The sequence below is a fragment of the Sphaerodactylus townsendi genome, linkage group LG04 (assembly GCF_021028975.2).
Source record: "Sphaerodactylus townsendi isolate TG3544 linkage group LG04, MPM_Stown_v2.3, whole genome shotgun sequence".
In the NCBI taxonomy this organism is placed as follows: Eukaryota; Metazoa; Chordata; class Lepidosauria; order Squamata; family Sphaerodactylidae; genus Sphaerodactylus; species Sphaerodactylus townsendi.
The window spans coordinates 108,243,589-108,257,620 of record NC_059428.1 but is presented as its reverse complement, the minus strand read 5'-3'; the positions used below and the strand labels follow the sequence as shown (position 1 = coordinate 108,257,620).

At 40.6% G+C, this 14,032-nt stretch overlaps 1 protein-coding gene across 2 annotated transcripts in view; it reads left to right on the top strand.

Moving 5' to 3' along the window:
• The window catches only part of PCCA (propionyl-CoA carboxylase subunit alpha), a 345,506-nt gene that overhangs the window by 310,031 nt on the left and 21,443 nt on the right, over positions 1 to 14,032 (top strand). For both annotated transcript variants that reach the window (XM_048493110.1, XM_048493109.1), the window contains exon 22: positions 11,997 to 12,137. In XM_048493110.1, the coding sequence (XP_048349067.1) occupies positions 11,997 to 12,137 (141 nt within the window). The remainder of the gene's footprint in view (positions 1 to 11,996; positions 12,138 to 14,032) is intronic.

The following is a 14,032-nucleotide window of genomic DNA, read 5'->3' as shown; positions in this document are numbered from 1 at the left end:
CAAACTGCTATTTCGCATAGCAGTAGATTCAGCTGGGTAACCGTGTTGATCTGAAGCAGCAGAAAAATGTTTGAGCCCAGTGGCGCCCTTGGGACCAACAACATTTTATTCTTGGTATCAGCTTTCATGTGCATTCACACTTCTTCAGAACAGCTCTGAAGAATGTGCATACACATGAAATACCAAAATTAAAACTCTGGTGGTCTCAAAGGTACCACTGGACTCAAACTTTTTTTTGTAGGCAAAAGCGTAGCTGGTTTTAAAAGGCAATTGGATGAATTTATGAAGGGTAGACCTATCAACAGTTCTTAGCCGTAATAATCAAGGAGACAGAAGGATAACTTAAATTACTGATGAAGATAACATTCAGGACATGTCCAAACGCAAATGAGAACCCATTTGAAGGCCTGCTCCGGTGATGGTGGCAATGGGGAATGAGTTCTCAAGGCCACCCAACACAGCTTTTCTGGGTGAGCTGGTGCTTCATAATCATCATTGACTCCTTGGTAGCCCATTGTGACTTGTTTGCTTAGCACTTTGTAGAAAAAGAAAGCTCTCTTCTGTTCCAAGGGACTTCACACTGAATACAAAGAGTGTGCCTCAATCACTGTCTAGTCTTTCTTGGATGAGTTTTTAGCACTGCAACTTGAGAATATAGATGTGGTGGTAGATGTACACCTGTTTACTCAATCCTTGCCTGTCTTGGCTTGTTATATCCAGCAGAGGTAGAGTAGTGGTTGGATCTAGGAAGGTTAATGCTTCCTTATAAGAGGGAGTGGTCCCAGCTGCCTGGAAAGGAATCATGTTTGATGAAAAGTCATTCCTGGATTGTATCAACGTATCCAGTTACCATCTAGTGGAAAATCTTCTTTCCTTATACAAAGTACTCAAGTGGTTGGTGGTAGGATAGTAGGATATCTCCTCTGGATGAAATGTCTGTTACAGTATAGATTCTGGCCTAGTTATGAAACTGAAACCATTCAACTTGATGGAGATTCTGTACTGAGAGAGAAAGAGATGAAGAGAACTGTGAACCTGTAGATTTTCTTGGGTCAATTGGCATCTTTCAAGTTCATGGTATACCATGATATCTTCTGGATCTCCAAATGAGAACTGGAGACATCATGCTGCAGTGGTTCCACTCCTACCTAGTGGACTGGGTTTTACCCCCAGTCCTGTAGCCTTCATTCTGTACTTGCAGGGACATCCTTTTTCCCATTCGATTTAAAATCTTCATGAAACCATTGGTTCAGTTTGAGGATTTGCAGTGCAATCCTAAAGATAGTTACTCTAGTCTAAACTCATTGGCATGAATGGGATTAGACTAGAGTAACTCTCTTTAGAATTAGTCTGTTGGAGAGGCAATATTGCTTTTGTCTAGGTGAGGACTAATAAACTGAAGCATAAATAGACAAGGTGGAGATAATATTGGTACATGATCAATTAGCCCATGAAGATGGAGTTTCCCTTAGTCTGGACATGTTCTACTTGAAGGTCATATGCACAGCTTAGAGTGCTTCTTGATTTGTGTCTACTGGATGTGGAAGTATCATAAAATGGATGAAGCAATTTCCAACAGCTGCAGGGAGAGCCATCTTCAGCCCTGCCTAGATTAAAATCATCTTGTCAGAAGTTTGGATTATAAGGTTGATTAATGATCTGTAATCTACATAGGGCAGTGATGGCGAACCTATGGCACGGGTGCCAGAGGTGGCACTCGGAGACCTCTCTGTGGGCACGCACACACAGAGTTCGTCATGTGTGGGGCGGAAAAACACCCACACACCCACACACACATCTAGGCTGGCCTGGGCCACTGAGCATGACGTGTGCACACCGCGGTGAGCAGGGAGGACTCGGCTGACGGGCCTGGTGCCTGTGCTCTGGGTGGCTGCTGCCCAAGGGGGCGGGGGGGGGGGGCACAGAAGAGGCAGAGATGCTAGAGAGGCACAGTGCGGTGCGTGCAGGACTTGCTGGAGGCTAGAGCAGGCTGGCCCTTGCTCGAGCGGGTGGGGCGGAGAAAGAGGGAGCCAACTGTTTTTTTCTAAACTAAAACCTCAGCATTCAGGTTAAATTGCCAGGTTGGCACTTTGCGATAAGTAAGTGGGGTTTGGGTTGCAATTTGGGCACTCGGTCTCAAAAAGGTTCGCCATCACTGACATAGGATTACTGTTGAAGACTATTTACCTGCTGTAGAATGTGCCAAGGCGTTATTAACCAAAACTGGTTGAAAGGAACAGGGAGCTACACAGGCATAGACAACGGGGGTGGGGGTTAGACAAATTCATACTTCCCATTGGGTTAAAGGGAACCTACGCTTTCAGAGGCAGCAAACCTCTCAATACTAGTTCTTGGAAGCAGCATCGGGGAAGGTCTTGGCCTCTAAGCCTTCTTGTTGGATCTCCAGAAGAACTAGTTGGCCAGTATGTGACACAGGATTATAGACTAGATGGATCACTGCTCTTCTTATAGTCATATATCCCATCCTGACTAAAGGTATATTGTCTTTATTTCCTGGCAAAATTCAAACTGTTGGTGTTGACCTATATCAGCCTAAATGATCTGAAACCAGGTTATCTTAGGGAATACTTGGCCCTTCATGATCTGCATTGAAGACTTTGAAATGTCTCCACCTTGAAAAGTTTGACAGATGGGCTACCAGAGGGTGGCATCCCAGCTGTGGAATTCCCTCGCTAGTCAAATTTGCCTGTTACTTTAACATGTGTTGTTTACTCACAGTTTTAATCACATGTCAGTCAAAGCAAACAACTTTTTTGTAAGTAACTATAGATGGTTTTAATTGCTAAATTTATTTTAGTTGCAATTGGTGTTTTTTTTTCCCCCCCCCCCCCCCGCAAGACTGAGTTGTCTGTTTTGACTGCCTTGTGTGGCAGAAAGGCAAGAAAAGATTCTCTGATCAATGAATAAAGTTATAGGTAGATGAAACTTCCATGGTTAGAGGTGGAATGCAAGTTGTGTGGGAAAGGAGGGGGAGAGAGAGAGAGAGTGAGAAAAGATGGTTCCCTGTGTGCCCTTCTTGTAGACTTCCCAAAAGCATCTGACTGGGAACAATTTAGCTATCATTTTCTGGGCTAAGGCTCAGTGTTAGAATATCTGCTTGGGATGCAGGAAATGTGGCATGCCAAAGTCCTAGTGTCAGCACATCTCTAGAATTCTTGGTTAAGTATCCTGACTCATTCTTTACTGAGGAAGGTTCCTAGAATATGTTTTATATTTTAACAATTTTTCAGTCTGGTTTTGCCAGTGGGAATTCATATTTCTTACTTTTATAATACTGCTCATACAGCCTATTTAGCTCTGAACAGTGTCGCATTAAGACTTAAAAAATATAGAGAAAGAGAGAGAAAGTCAAAAACTAATGATTTTTCATCTTAATCAGCTGGGAATAGCATTCCTGTTTAAAAAAATCATAAATCTGAATTGCAAACTCCTGTGGAAATTAAGCCCCAATTGCCCAAGTAAGTGTCCAGTTCATAGTTTTTAATAAGCCCGATTTAGCAATATGGAACAAAGTGATAATGATCTGATGCCCCTTGAACTAGAGGTTGTAGTCAGAAAGCCTAATGGTTGTATTATACAGGATTTAGATACAATTTTGCCAGCAACTGAAGATTGACTCTTAGCCATTTCTGTAAACATTATTTCATGGAACATAGTGGTCTAGGTATCCAAAACTGAGGCATGGAGGTCGAGTTTCTTAATCATTTTTTGATATTATTACAAGTTACCTGGGTTTTGCATGATGTGCATCTTTTGGGATATACAACCTTTTCAGTAAAAACATTGTGGAAGAAAAGAAGGTCACCCAAAAGCCGTACTTTGTATTTCTACTCAGGACCCCCCTTTTAAGCTTTGTGACTATAACTTAGACATTATGTTGAACCCTTCCTTTCCCTAACCTAAACTCAGCTTTGCCTTTTATACCCTGCCAGGCTGTGGCTTGTGTAATTTCTCAGACATGTATTCACTGAGTTCTGAGGCACCTTAAAGATTAACAATTTTATTATACCATATGCTAACAGAGTCCACTTTGTCAGTGGGTTGTAATCCACAAAAGCTTATGCCACAATAAAATCATTAAAAGGGCTACTGGGGCTCTTTGTTGTGGTTGCTACAACATGGCTACCCCTCTGGAATTCATTGAACACATTTTTTTAAATTTGGGGGTTTTTTTTACTGAAGGCCCCCTTCCCTTCCCTCTTTTGAAGAGCTTGCTCCTATGCCATGAGGTAAACTCTTTCTCAACACATCCGTGTGGCACTTTTTTTGGTAGTTTTTCAAGAAGTCTTCAGCTCATGAGCAGGTTTCAAAGGAACCTCATCTCCATATGGTTTTACTGGATAATCCTTTATCCGCCATCTTTCGCCTCTCATTCCCTTGCTTTCTTGCCTGTGGCTACGTTTCTATCTCTGCATCAATTAGCCAAGTGATTTATACAACAAGCAAGCAGTTTAGAGGTAAATGGTACACAATTAACATCTCATTCCACCATAAAGGGTATGCTAAATACCCCAGTCACTGCTTTCTCTGCCTGGAATTGAAATAAGTGTTTGTCCTAATTCATATGCTATCTTGATGTGAAGTGGGCCTGCTTTGTGCCGCACTACACCATTAATCTAATTATAGATAGCTGCAAATGAAGTGCTGTCTGAGCACAGAGGCTGAAGAAAAATAGCGCTTTTGTCATTTAGCATGACTCTGTGAAGCAAGATCACACTTTGCATGGAGGGGCTGGCAAAAATGGGAGCCCGAATAATATTGCTGCCTGTTGCATGCTTTCTAATTACGAGAGCCTTGTAAACAGAAGTAGGCGCCGGGTGTAAATAGAGCTGTAGTTGCGCTGTCATGTGGTTTATAAGGAGGAAAATCCTCTGAGTGCTGTTGTATTAAATGATGAATCCTGATTGACAGCTACCTTGAGACTGTGCTGATGGAGTTGTCAAAGCAGAATGCTAACAGGGCTGCTCCAGTGACTGCAGAGCTTTGCTATTCAGACAGCTTTCTCACTGCTATCTGTTCACTTTACCTTGTCCGGCTGTATTGTAACTCCACGCACGAAGGACAGCTACAAGCTTTATTTTTGTATGCTTTTGACTCTGACTGCTCAGCCTTAACCTAAAGTAGAAGGATTCTGTGTTGTGAGGTTTTAATCCTGATTTGGGGAGGAGGTTGGGCATCTCTCTAGACTGTATAACATGGTGGTTTTCGAGGTGGAAAGGGTGAGCAAAATTAATTGCTGTTTTAATTGTTTTGTTGCAAGGACTTGTACTATATAATGGTAGTCTAATTCTCCTTACTACCCCCATTAAATAGCCACTGCCCCCATCCCTCACCGGAGGCTAGGGAGACCTAGTAACTCTAGGCCTAATTTTAATAGTTCTTTTTATGTTATGAAATTCCTTCACTATGTGAGGGCTTGGCTTTCCTTGATATAAACTCAGCATTTCTTGTGGGATAATTACACTACCTTGTTTTGGATCTAAGGTTTCCCTGCAGATCTTTCTGAGATTTGGGAAGCCAATCTCCAGGGATAAAAAACTGTGTTTCTGTGTGGCTTCTCTGGGCACAGCCGCACGTTTTTCAGCTGCAGGGAATGCAGGGATCTCCCCTGAGAATTTGTGGTTGTGCCTGTGGGGGAATGTGAAGAGCCTGGGGATGTAGGGAGACAATGTAACCATATCAGCCACCCTTAGAGATTCTCTTAAAGTTTGTTGTACTTTCTAGCCTCTACAATGAATCACATAAATATGTTGTTTTACTTTTATTGGTACATAGGGGTCATGCCAAGTAAGCAGATCAGGACTACAAGGTAAATAGAACCATTGTCTGAGAATTTAGTTTATTACTTGCAGTGCCTAGTTGGCCTTTGACTCCAGTATGCTTACTGTACCAGAATGTTCTGGACAAACAAAAATGGGTGTCCTCTGATTACTCTAAAGCTTGCCTTTTTTGAATATGATAAAAGTGAAGGTATCTTAGTCCACTGTAAACAGACACAGAAATTATCACCTTCTTTGTAGAAAGCTGGTGAACATGTCATGATAAATGTGGACCAAATTCATGCAAACCCCTCCCCCCATATCTAGTGAAAATTCCCCAGAGAGCCCTAAAGTTACATGTGTTCTCAGACACTCTCTGAAGATTTTGTTGTCTGCAGGCTTATGAGTTAGCTAGATTACATTTGAAAACCTGGCTAAGTGGCCCCTGAACTCTGTACCTGTTTTCTCACTGGGACACTGTGCATTATGTGGTGTCTTCGGCTTCTATTTAGGATACATGTGTGTCTGAGATCTTTTAACTTTTGAAAATGAACAGCTCTTTTTCTTCAAACCTAATCCTTTCCCATCATATGCTTTCTATGTATTGCACACGATCTAAGCATTATTTTTGAAACCATGCGTCCAATTTGCCATTCAATCCATAGCTCTTTCAATTTCTTCTTAGATTTTTCTCCTCCCCCATCATCTTGCAATTGTTCTTAGATCTCTTTTTGTAGGTAAAGAGGAAATTGTAGACACTGGAAGAGGTTCTAGATTTTATACAGTGTACAAAGTCGGCAGTGGCGTAGCGCCAATGGAGTATGGGGGGGCGCACTGGTGCGGGGGCATGGCAGGGGCACAGGACACACATGTACCCTGGGCGCAGATCCCCCTCGCTCCGGCCCTGAATGTAGGTCTGCTCATAAACTGTACACATTGGAAACAAGCAATGCAGTCTAAGCAGAGTTTCATCCTTCAAAATTCATAGAAGTCAAAGGGCTTAGAAGGGTATGACTCTGTTTAGGGTTGCATTGTAGGTATTCTTGATGTTATAAAATGTGGAATGGAGACATTTATACTCTGTTGAGAATACTATCTACAGCTAAAGCATTAATATGCTTCCCTGGTCTTGTCATTCTGATACAAAACCAGGCCTTCCCTTCATGGTGGCATGATCACAACTAGAATGACACCCTGTAAATAGGGTTCGTCCTGCAACACTGTTATGTACGTTTCAACCCACTGATTTCAGTGTACTTAATAAAGTGTACATTTGTGCTGGATTTTGACAATTGGCTCCTCCAGAATCAGAGATAAGCAACTTTGTATTTTACTAAGGGATCTTGGTTGCTTCATGTTTTTCCTTAGATAGAGCCTCTGCGTCCAGCTATATTTTATACTGCAGGTAGCCAATACCTCACTGCGACAACTCATAATATACTGCATGCTTACATTCCAGTCATCTTCTTCATTTAACTTCTTCTGTCAGATTTGATCTGGAAGAATGTAGACATGAGACCCTCCCAGAGGGCCCAGAGGAGATTTCATGGTGGCAAACATTGCTACTTTTCTCTCTCTACTATAATTCTACCTGTGATTCCGACAGATTTTTCCTTGTGTTCAGTTTATACCTCCTGTTTCATTTGGTGATGCAGGCCCCCTACAACATTTGCAATGTATTTTCATTTTCTTGTAACATACCTACTCAGTTTCACAACGTTTTTAAAAAGTTAAGAAAATTCAGCATAAGGTTTTCATTACCTTACCTTTCTGAGAAAATAAAGGTGCTTTTGGTGATATGTGTAAGACTGGTTATCTTTGATTTTGAGCCAGGAATTATTTGGTCTTCTAAACTCTTTTACACTTCCTTTCTAACCAATCCACATGTTAACATCCTCAGAGGAACTCTTTGGTCAGGCTGTTTCTGAATGCTGAGAAAGTATTTTACTGAGGAATACTTTTTTTGTGTGTGTGTAGCGGGGTGTGTTATTTACTGGGATTCGACTGACTGTAGAAACACATCAGACAGAACTTTAAAACCGAGAAACTTGCTCTATGTTGCTTTGGCCATGCTACATTCACAAAGGTCATCTGTCCCCAACTGTGCCCCCAACAAGATCTTTCCTAAGAAGTCTTCTGGACTTTTTGGGGTGGGGGCAGCTTTTTGATTACAATAGCTAATTCCCCTCCCCCCCCAAAGCAGACTAAAGAACAATAAACAAATACAAAAGGAAAGGGAACAGCTCATCAATAACAAAGGCCTGCATTTGAAAGCTTTTAGCTTACTGACTCTCACATCTCATTCCAAGCCAAGCAGGAGCCCTGCAGAGAAAGGAATCCAGAAGATAGGGAAATATAAAAATAGTAAAAGCGGAATGTTCTGTAGGGTCTGTGATGGAGAGAAGCAATGTTTTTACAGCACAACAATTGGGAACCGTTTCCTTGCCAGTAAACCTCACCCCCAAGCCTGTTCTCTCCTCCAAGTTGAAAGCTAGTTTGGAAAAACTTAAATCATTTTACATTCAGTGCAGGTGGCTTGACCATTGATTGGCCAAGCAAGCCAGGGCACCTGGCACCTGAAGGTCTGAGCTTAAAAGTGAACCTGTGTAAAAGAATTTGCCTTGCAAACTACCATGATTCCCCCCCCCCCATTTCCTTCCATGATACCTGTTGGCCTTTTTTTATTATTACTTTCCAAGGAGGAATAGATGGCAGACATTTTACCATGGATACTGAAACTGTGTAATTTGATGTAATTATGTTCTCCCCCCAAAGGTTTAATGAATGACTTTTAACTACAATTTATCTTTTGATAAATAGTCCCTCTGCACAGAATGTTTATTAGATTGACAGCAGAATGTATTCTGCAAGCTTCCCCCCCCCCTTCCCATATGACGCTGACAAATTTTAATAAGAACAAAAAGCTTTTCATTTGCACTGTAATTTCACTTAAAGATCATATCCTTCAAAAGCTGGCAGGCACTTGTGCGCGTCTTGATTGCAAAACACACAGAGAAGAGCAAAGAAACAAGCAGAAGCTGTTGTTATTTGGCCTGTCACAGAGCATAGTGATTCTGCTGGCAATTTGTGCTAACAAATCTTCTCAAACACACCATCTTCCTCTCAAATTCCAAGCATACCCTCATAGGATTTTTCTTCTAAGCTATGGTGCTAAAATTGCCATGGAAATTAAATAATCTTTCTTTTGTTTTTAAAAAAGTGTTAACTATTTTAACTGACAGACAGATGCATATTGGGAGTTTGAAGAACATGATTGATGGGAATCAAAATGTGGGTTTGCTTGGACTTCCCAGAATTTTCTGGGCTGTTTGGGCCCTTTGTAATTCTATATTCTGTGTCTTTGGCCAGCTCATTCTACGTGTGCCTCACCCTACGTGTGCCTCACCCTTTGCATGTGTCTCAAATAGGCTTCCTCGTCACGTGTGCCTCACCCTTTGCATGTGTCTCAAATAGGCTTCCTCGTCACCTCTTGGGGAAATCTTGTTATACAGCTTGAGTAAAACCAATCCTATCTTGGGAATTGGGGGTTGCATCACTGGGTGAATTCTAAAATTGATTTAAGTAGTGATTGCGGATTGTCCACGATGCCCCCCCCCCCGGTGTCAATTAAATAAATTGCCGTACATACTTCAGCAGTGGCCTTCACTTTCTGTGGGTGGGTTTACACCTATATAGGAAGACAAATTCATATTGGAACTGAGCTTTGTGCTATTATGTAGCTTTGCAAAAGATTTTTATGGCATCTTAGAGCTATTTTGAAGGCTGTATTTGACTTGGCTCATCTCTGTCTCTAGGCATGCTGCGACCACCTGGTTGCCCCGATCAGTGTACTCAGGTGTCATTTCAGTGTATTGGAAATATACAGTTCGATTCGATTCAATTCAATTTAACCTTTAATGGCATTTAATGGAAATATACAGTTTTGTTTGCCTTTGGACTTGGAAAGCTTTCTAGAATGCGCGCATGTGTGTATTCTCAGTAAAAAATTGTACGTCCTGTTACTGGCTCAGTTGTGAATCCTTTGGGATGTGCGTGTTTAGTTATAGAATTGGTTATAAAAATGTAGAACAGTCTCAAACAGATTAATAAGGCAACATATAATTGATTGGTGAAGATTATCAAAGGCTCACTAAAATCAATGGACATTCCATAGGACTGATACTGTAAGTTCATCCATTTATCATTCTTTCCGGCGGGAGTGGTGTTGCTCCAAATCAACCAGGCTTCATTTAATTTCCATTTGCCCTTTTATTGGATGCTTTCTTCACCAGGCATCTCACAATGAATGGGCTGTTTGTGAACCCACTGGACTGGGGAACCAAAGATAATTTAGGCTGATACTGTCTTCATAAGCCTGTGGGTTTATTGGGGGGGGGGGTACTGTTCAGAGGTTTTGTGATGAGAAGATTGAACGTGGTGGAGAAGCTGCTGGAAAAGCAGCTCATCCATAATTCCCTTGCAATGAGCAGCTGCTACACAGATGGTTGGGCAGGTTCTTGGGTGCCCTCTTGATTTGCACAGTTAGGCTTTATCAACTCCTGCACAAATCAGATGTTTTACATTGGGTCGTGGTATGTACAGTGGAGGTAGTGCAAATGCATCTCCAGTATAAAAACGTTTAGAGTTGGCCCTGAGAGTTGACTCTGCTTACCCTCGAAACCTCTGTAATGTGTAGAGATTCCTTAGCAAACGGATCAATTGGAAAACTTCCTTTTGGGTAGGAAATTTGAACTTCAAGGCCATCTAGTGATCAGGCTTTAACCACATTGGAAACAGGCTAGAAATATGCTCAGAGATTGAATGTTTTCAAAAACCCGAAAGCTTAGATGTTGAAACTGGTTGCTTATTGCAAATTGGATTATTAGGTGCAGATCTAGCTGCAACATTTATCATCAACACTGTTGATTAAACGACTGATGGAAATATTTTTTGTTCATTTTGTCCATTGATGGCCGAAGATTGAAAAGTTTCTTACAGAGACCTGCTGCCATCTACTGGATTTCTGAATGCACTGTCTCTTTTTCTAGGTAGATTTTTTTGGGGGGAAACCCACATAAATAAACCCTGATGACTACAGAATTCAGATAATCTTTTCAGATTAACAAAATAAAATCTGCAGAGAAACCTCAAACATTAATAAAGCTACAGCCATTTTTGCTAAGCTTTTATATGACCAAAGCTGTAAGGATTAGTACTGTTGTGTCTTTTGAAAAATTAGAATTTTTTACGGGTCCCATTTGAGTGTGTATAAGGGTCTTAAACAAAGTGTTCAAGTTTGTATAACGCAAAGTATCTCACTTGGAAATTGAAGTCCAGATTGCATTTGCTCTTGTGGGAGGGGCATTTCATATTTTGCAATGTATCCTGTACGTAAGAGCTGAGAAGGGAACGGTATATGTATGGGCAGTTTTCACATGATATTTTTGTTGTTGTTCCTACTTATGAACCCTGGGTTGCTTGCAAAAGATCAAATTAATCTCTTGTACATTTTTTAAATAAGCTAAAGCAAAGCTTTTCCCCTGGAGCTACCATTCGACTTTGCTTATTTACTGTGGTTTAAATTTTGGATTGATTCCATCAATTGCTCTACATTTACATCAGTATAATTTCAGAAGTATGGCTGGCAGCAGGTATAGATATTCCCTGTAGAATGCTTTCTCAGGAGTCAACCACAGTGTATAATTGGTATTCTTATAATATCACAATCGTTTTAGTTAAATTGTGTGGCACAGTGAGAGGAGAGGAGGAATGGAGAAATTACAAAATAATTCCAAATTGTTGAATATTTGCATAAAGCTGGGTTTCATTAAATTTGTTATATTTTCTGTGCCCATTCAAAGTAATCGATGCTGGATTGTGCTTCATCACATCTTTAACACAGAGTACATTTTTATGTTTAATCTTTTTTTTTAAAAAAAGAAAACCACGAGTCACCATTTCATTTGTTCTTTGGGGTGAAAAAAAATCTTGTTTTGCATCTTTCCTTTATGCAACAGAGCTTCTAAATTAACGATCCGTTTTTTTTCAAATATGTCCATTTTTCTCCCAACTTTTTAAAACAATAGTTTTCAAGTTACATATTGATCAAGTTGTAATTGTAAAGGGCTGTGTCCAAATGTTTATTTTGTACAAACCCTTTATTTCATGTCTTTAGATCAACGTTTGTGTGTGTTCTCTCCTCCCTTGCCTCCTTAGTACAAGTTGCGTATCTTGACTAAGCTTGCTGCAGAGCTGAGCAAGTACATGCCTGAGAAAGTGGTGGAGGACAGCAGCAGCATCCTGAGATCACCCATGCCTGGAGTAGTGGTGGCAGTTTCTGTGAAGCCTGGAGACATGGTAAGATGCTTCCTTCTCTTTGTGCCTAACATTCTTCTCTGGAGTACCAGGACCATTTCATGTGTGTATTGAATACTAAAAATACCTGCAGCATACACCTGAACATGAATCCTGCTGCATATGGTAGCTCATGTTGTTAACTATGAGCACTATATGGATACAATTCTTGCAGAGTGCCAACTGGTGTGGCCTCCTGTCACATGATGACTTGGTGAAAAGCCTGGGTTGGCTGTTCTGTTGTATCTGAAAGACCCTTCTTGTTTCTCTTGAAAGCGGAAGTATGCTGTCTTTAGGCTGTTTTCTTTCATGGAGCTGCTATATTTAAGAAAGTCTGTGCAACCCATTTTCAGAAAAATCATGGTTGATGCTTATTATAGCATTTTGTGAGCGGCCTCCTTAATTAGGCATTTATTCCAACTGTATATTGTTTTATAGCAAACAGCTAAGCAAGAAGAAGGCTTCTGTTCAGAATGAAGAACACTTACTTCTGTGCCCCCCCCAAAATGACTGACCCTTTGAGTGACCAATTGCCACTAATTATACCAAAACAACATAAAGTCCAGTCTTCTTTCTTGATGCCTTAAATGTTAATTACCCCTATTTACCTGTAGGAGGACTAAGTTTTTTCCTTACATTGCCAGTAAGAAAAGAACAGTTGTCTTAAATTTGCATCTACAGTTATAAAAAAAATTATGTATAACCTGGGGAAAGGATTGTCTTACATTTTGAGTTGTCTTTTGTCAGATAAATGCAACATTACTTTATAATCGTCCATTTGTGTTAAAGATGCCTGTTTAATTTTTAAAATTCCATTTAATATACCTATCGTAGAACCAAAACAGTCTAAGAACATACCAGTGGGCAATTAGCCCTCAGCTGCATTGATTAAATCGGACATTTTATCCCTGATATGTAATCCAACAAATGAACTGACGAAGCTGGTGAAAGCTTGAAGAGCTCGTAGTCACCTCCGGGTAAATAAAGATAGGCATTCAGGGCATTAGAAGCCATAGGTCTGAATGGCGCTCCTCAGGTGGTGAGGCATGCTTGATCCTCTATGTGCCTTTTTTCAATCTAAGCGGTTTCATTACAAGACGAAGAGAGGCCGTTGATTTCACACTCTAATCCAGTGCTACGGGCATTGTGCTTGTAATGCTTTCAGTGTAACACTTAATATTTCATTTTCCTGTTCATTTTTATATGTGCTGTATCTTTAAAATGTGTATGTGCTTTTTTTAAAAAAATGCATGGAAGTTTTATCTAGCTCTTTAAAAATGTGAGCATTTTTTTTTCAAAAGTGGAGACCTTGAGTTAGCTAGATTTATTTATATTCCTAAACACTGAACTATTTACAAATAGGCAGCTCATCTTCCTCTCTCCCATACTGTCCTTCACATGCCTGCAGAGAACGATCTGTCATACCCTTTCCTTGTGTTCATATGCATGTTTAAAAGTTTCCTCTTGGATCCCATTTGAGCAATTTCATATATATCTTTAAGGACAAATTTGTATTTACTTCAAAATAGGACTAAAGAAAGGTTCGCTCGGTTAAAACCCCAAGTGGCGCGGTTGTGTCTGAGAGGAACTACCTGGAATCTGTGGGAGAGGGTACAGATTTTGTTATTCCTGATTTTAGCTGGACAAGTGGTCTGTGTGAAACAGTGTGCCTCCAGAAATCTTCAGGTGTGCTTCCAAAATGCATGACAAAGGGGGTTTCAAAAGGGGCATATCAAATACATACATGTAACAAACCAATGGTCAGATTTTAACAACCATTTTCTGATACACCGACTGGGCCATTAGGAAGTTGAACTGCTTTTCTATCCTTGCTGTGTAGAGTACAGTTTTCAGTGTTTCTCTCATCGGCAGAAGCAGTACAAGTACTTTTGGCGTAA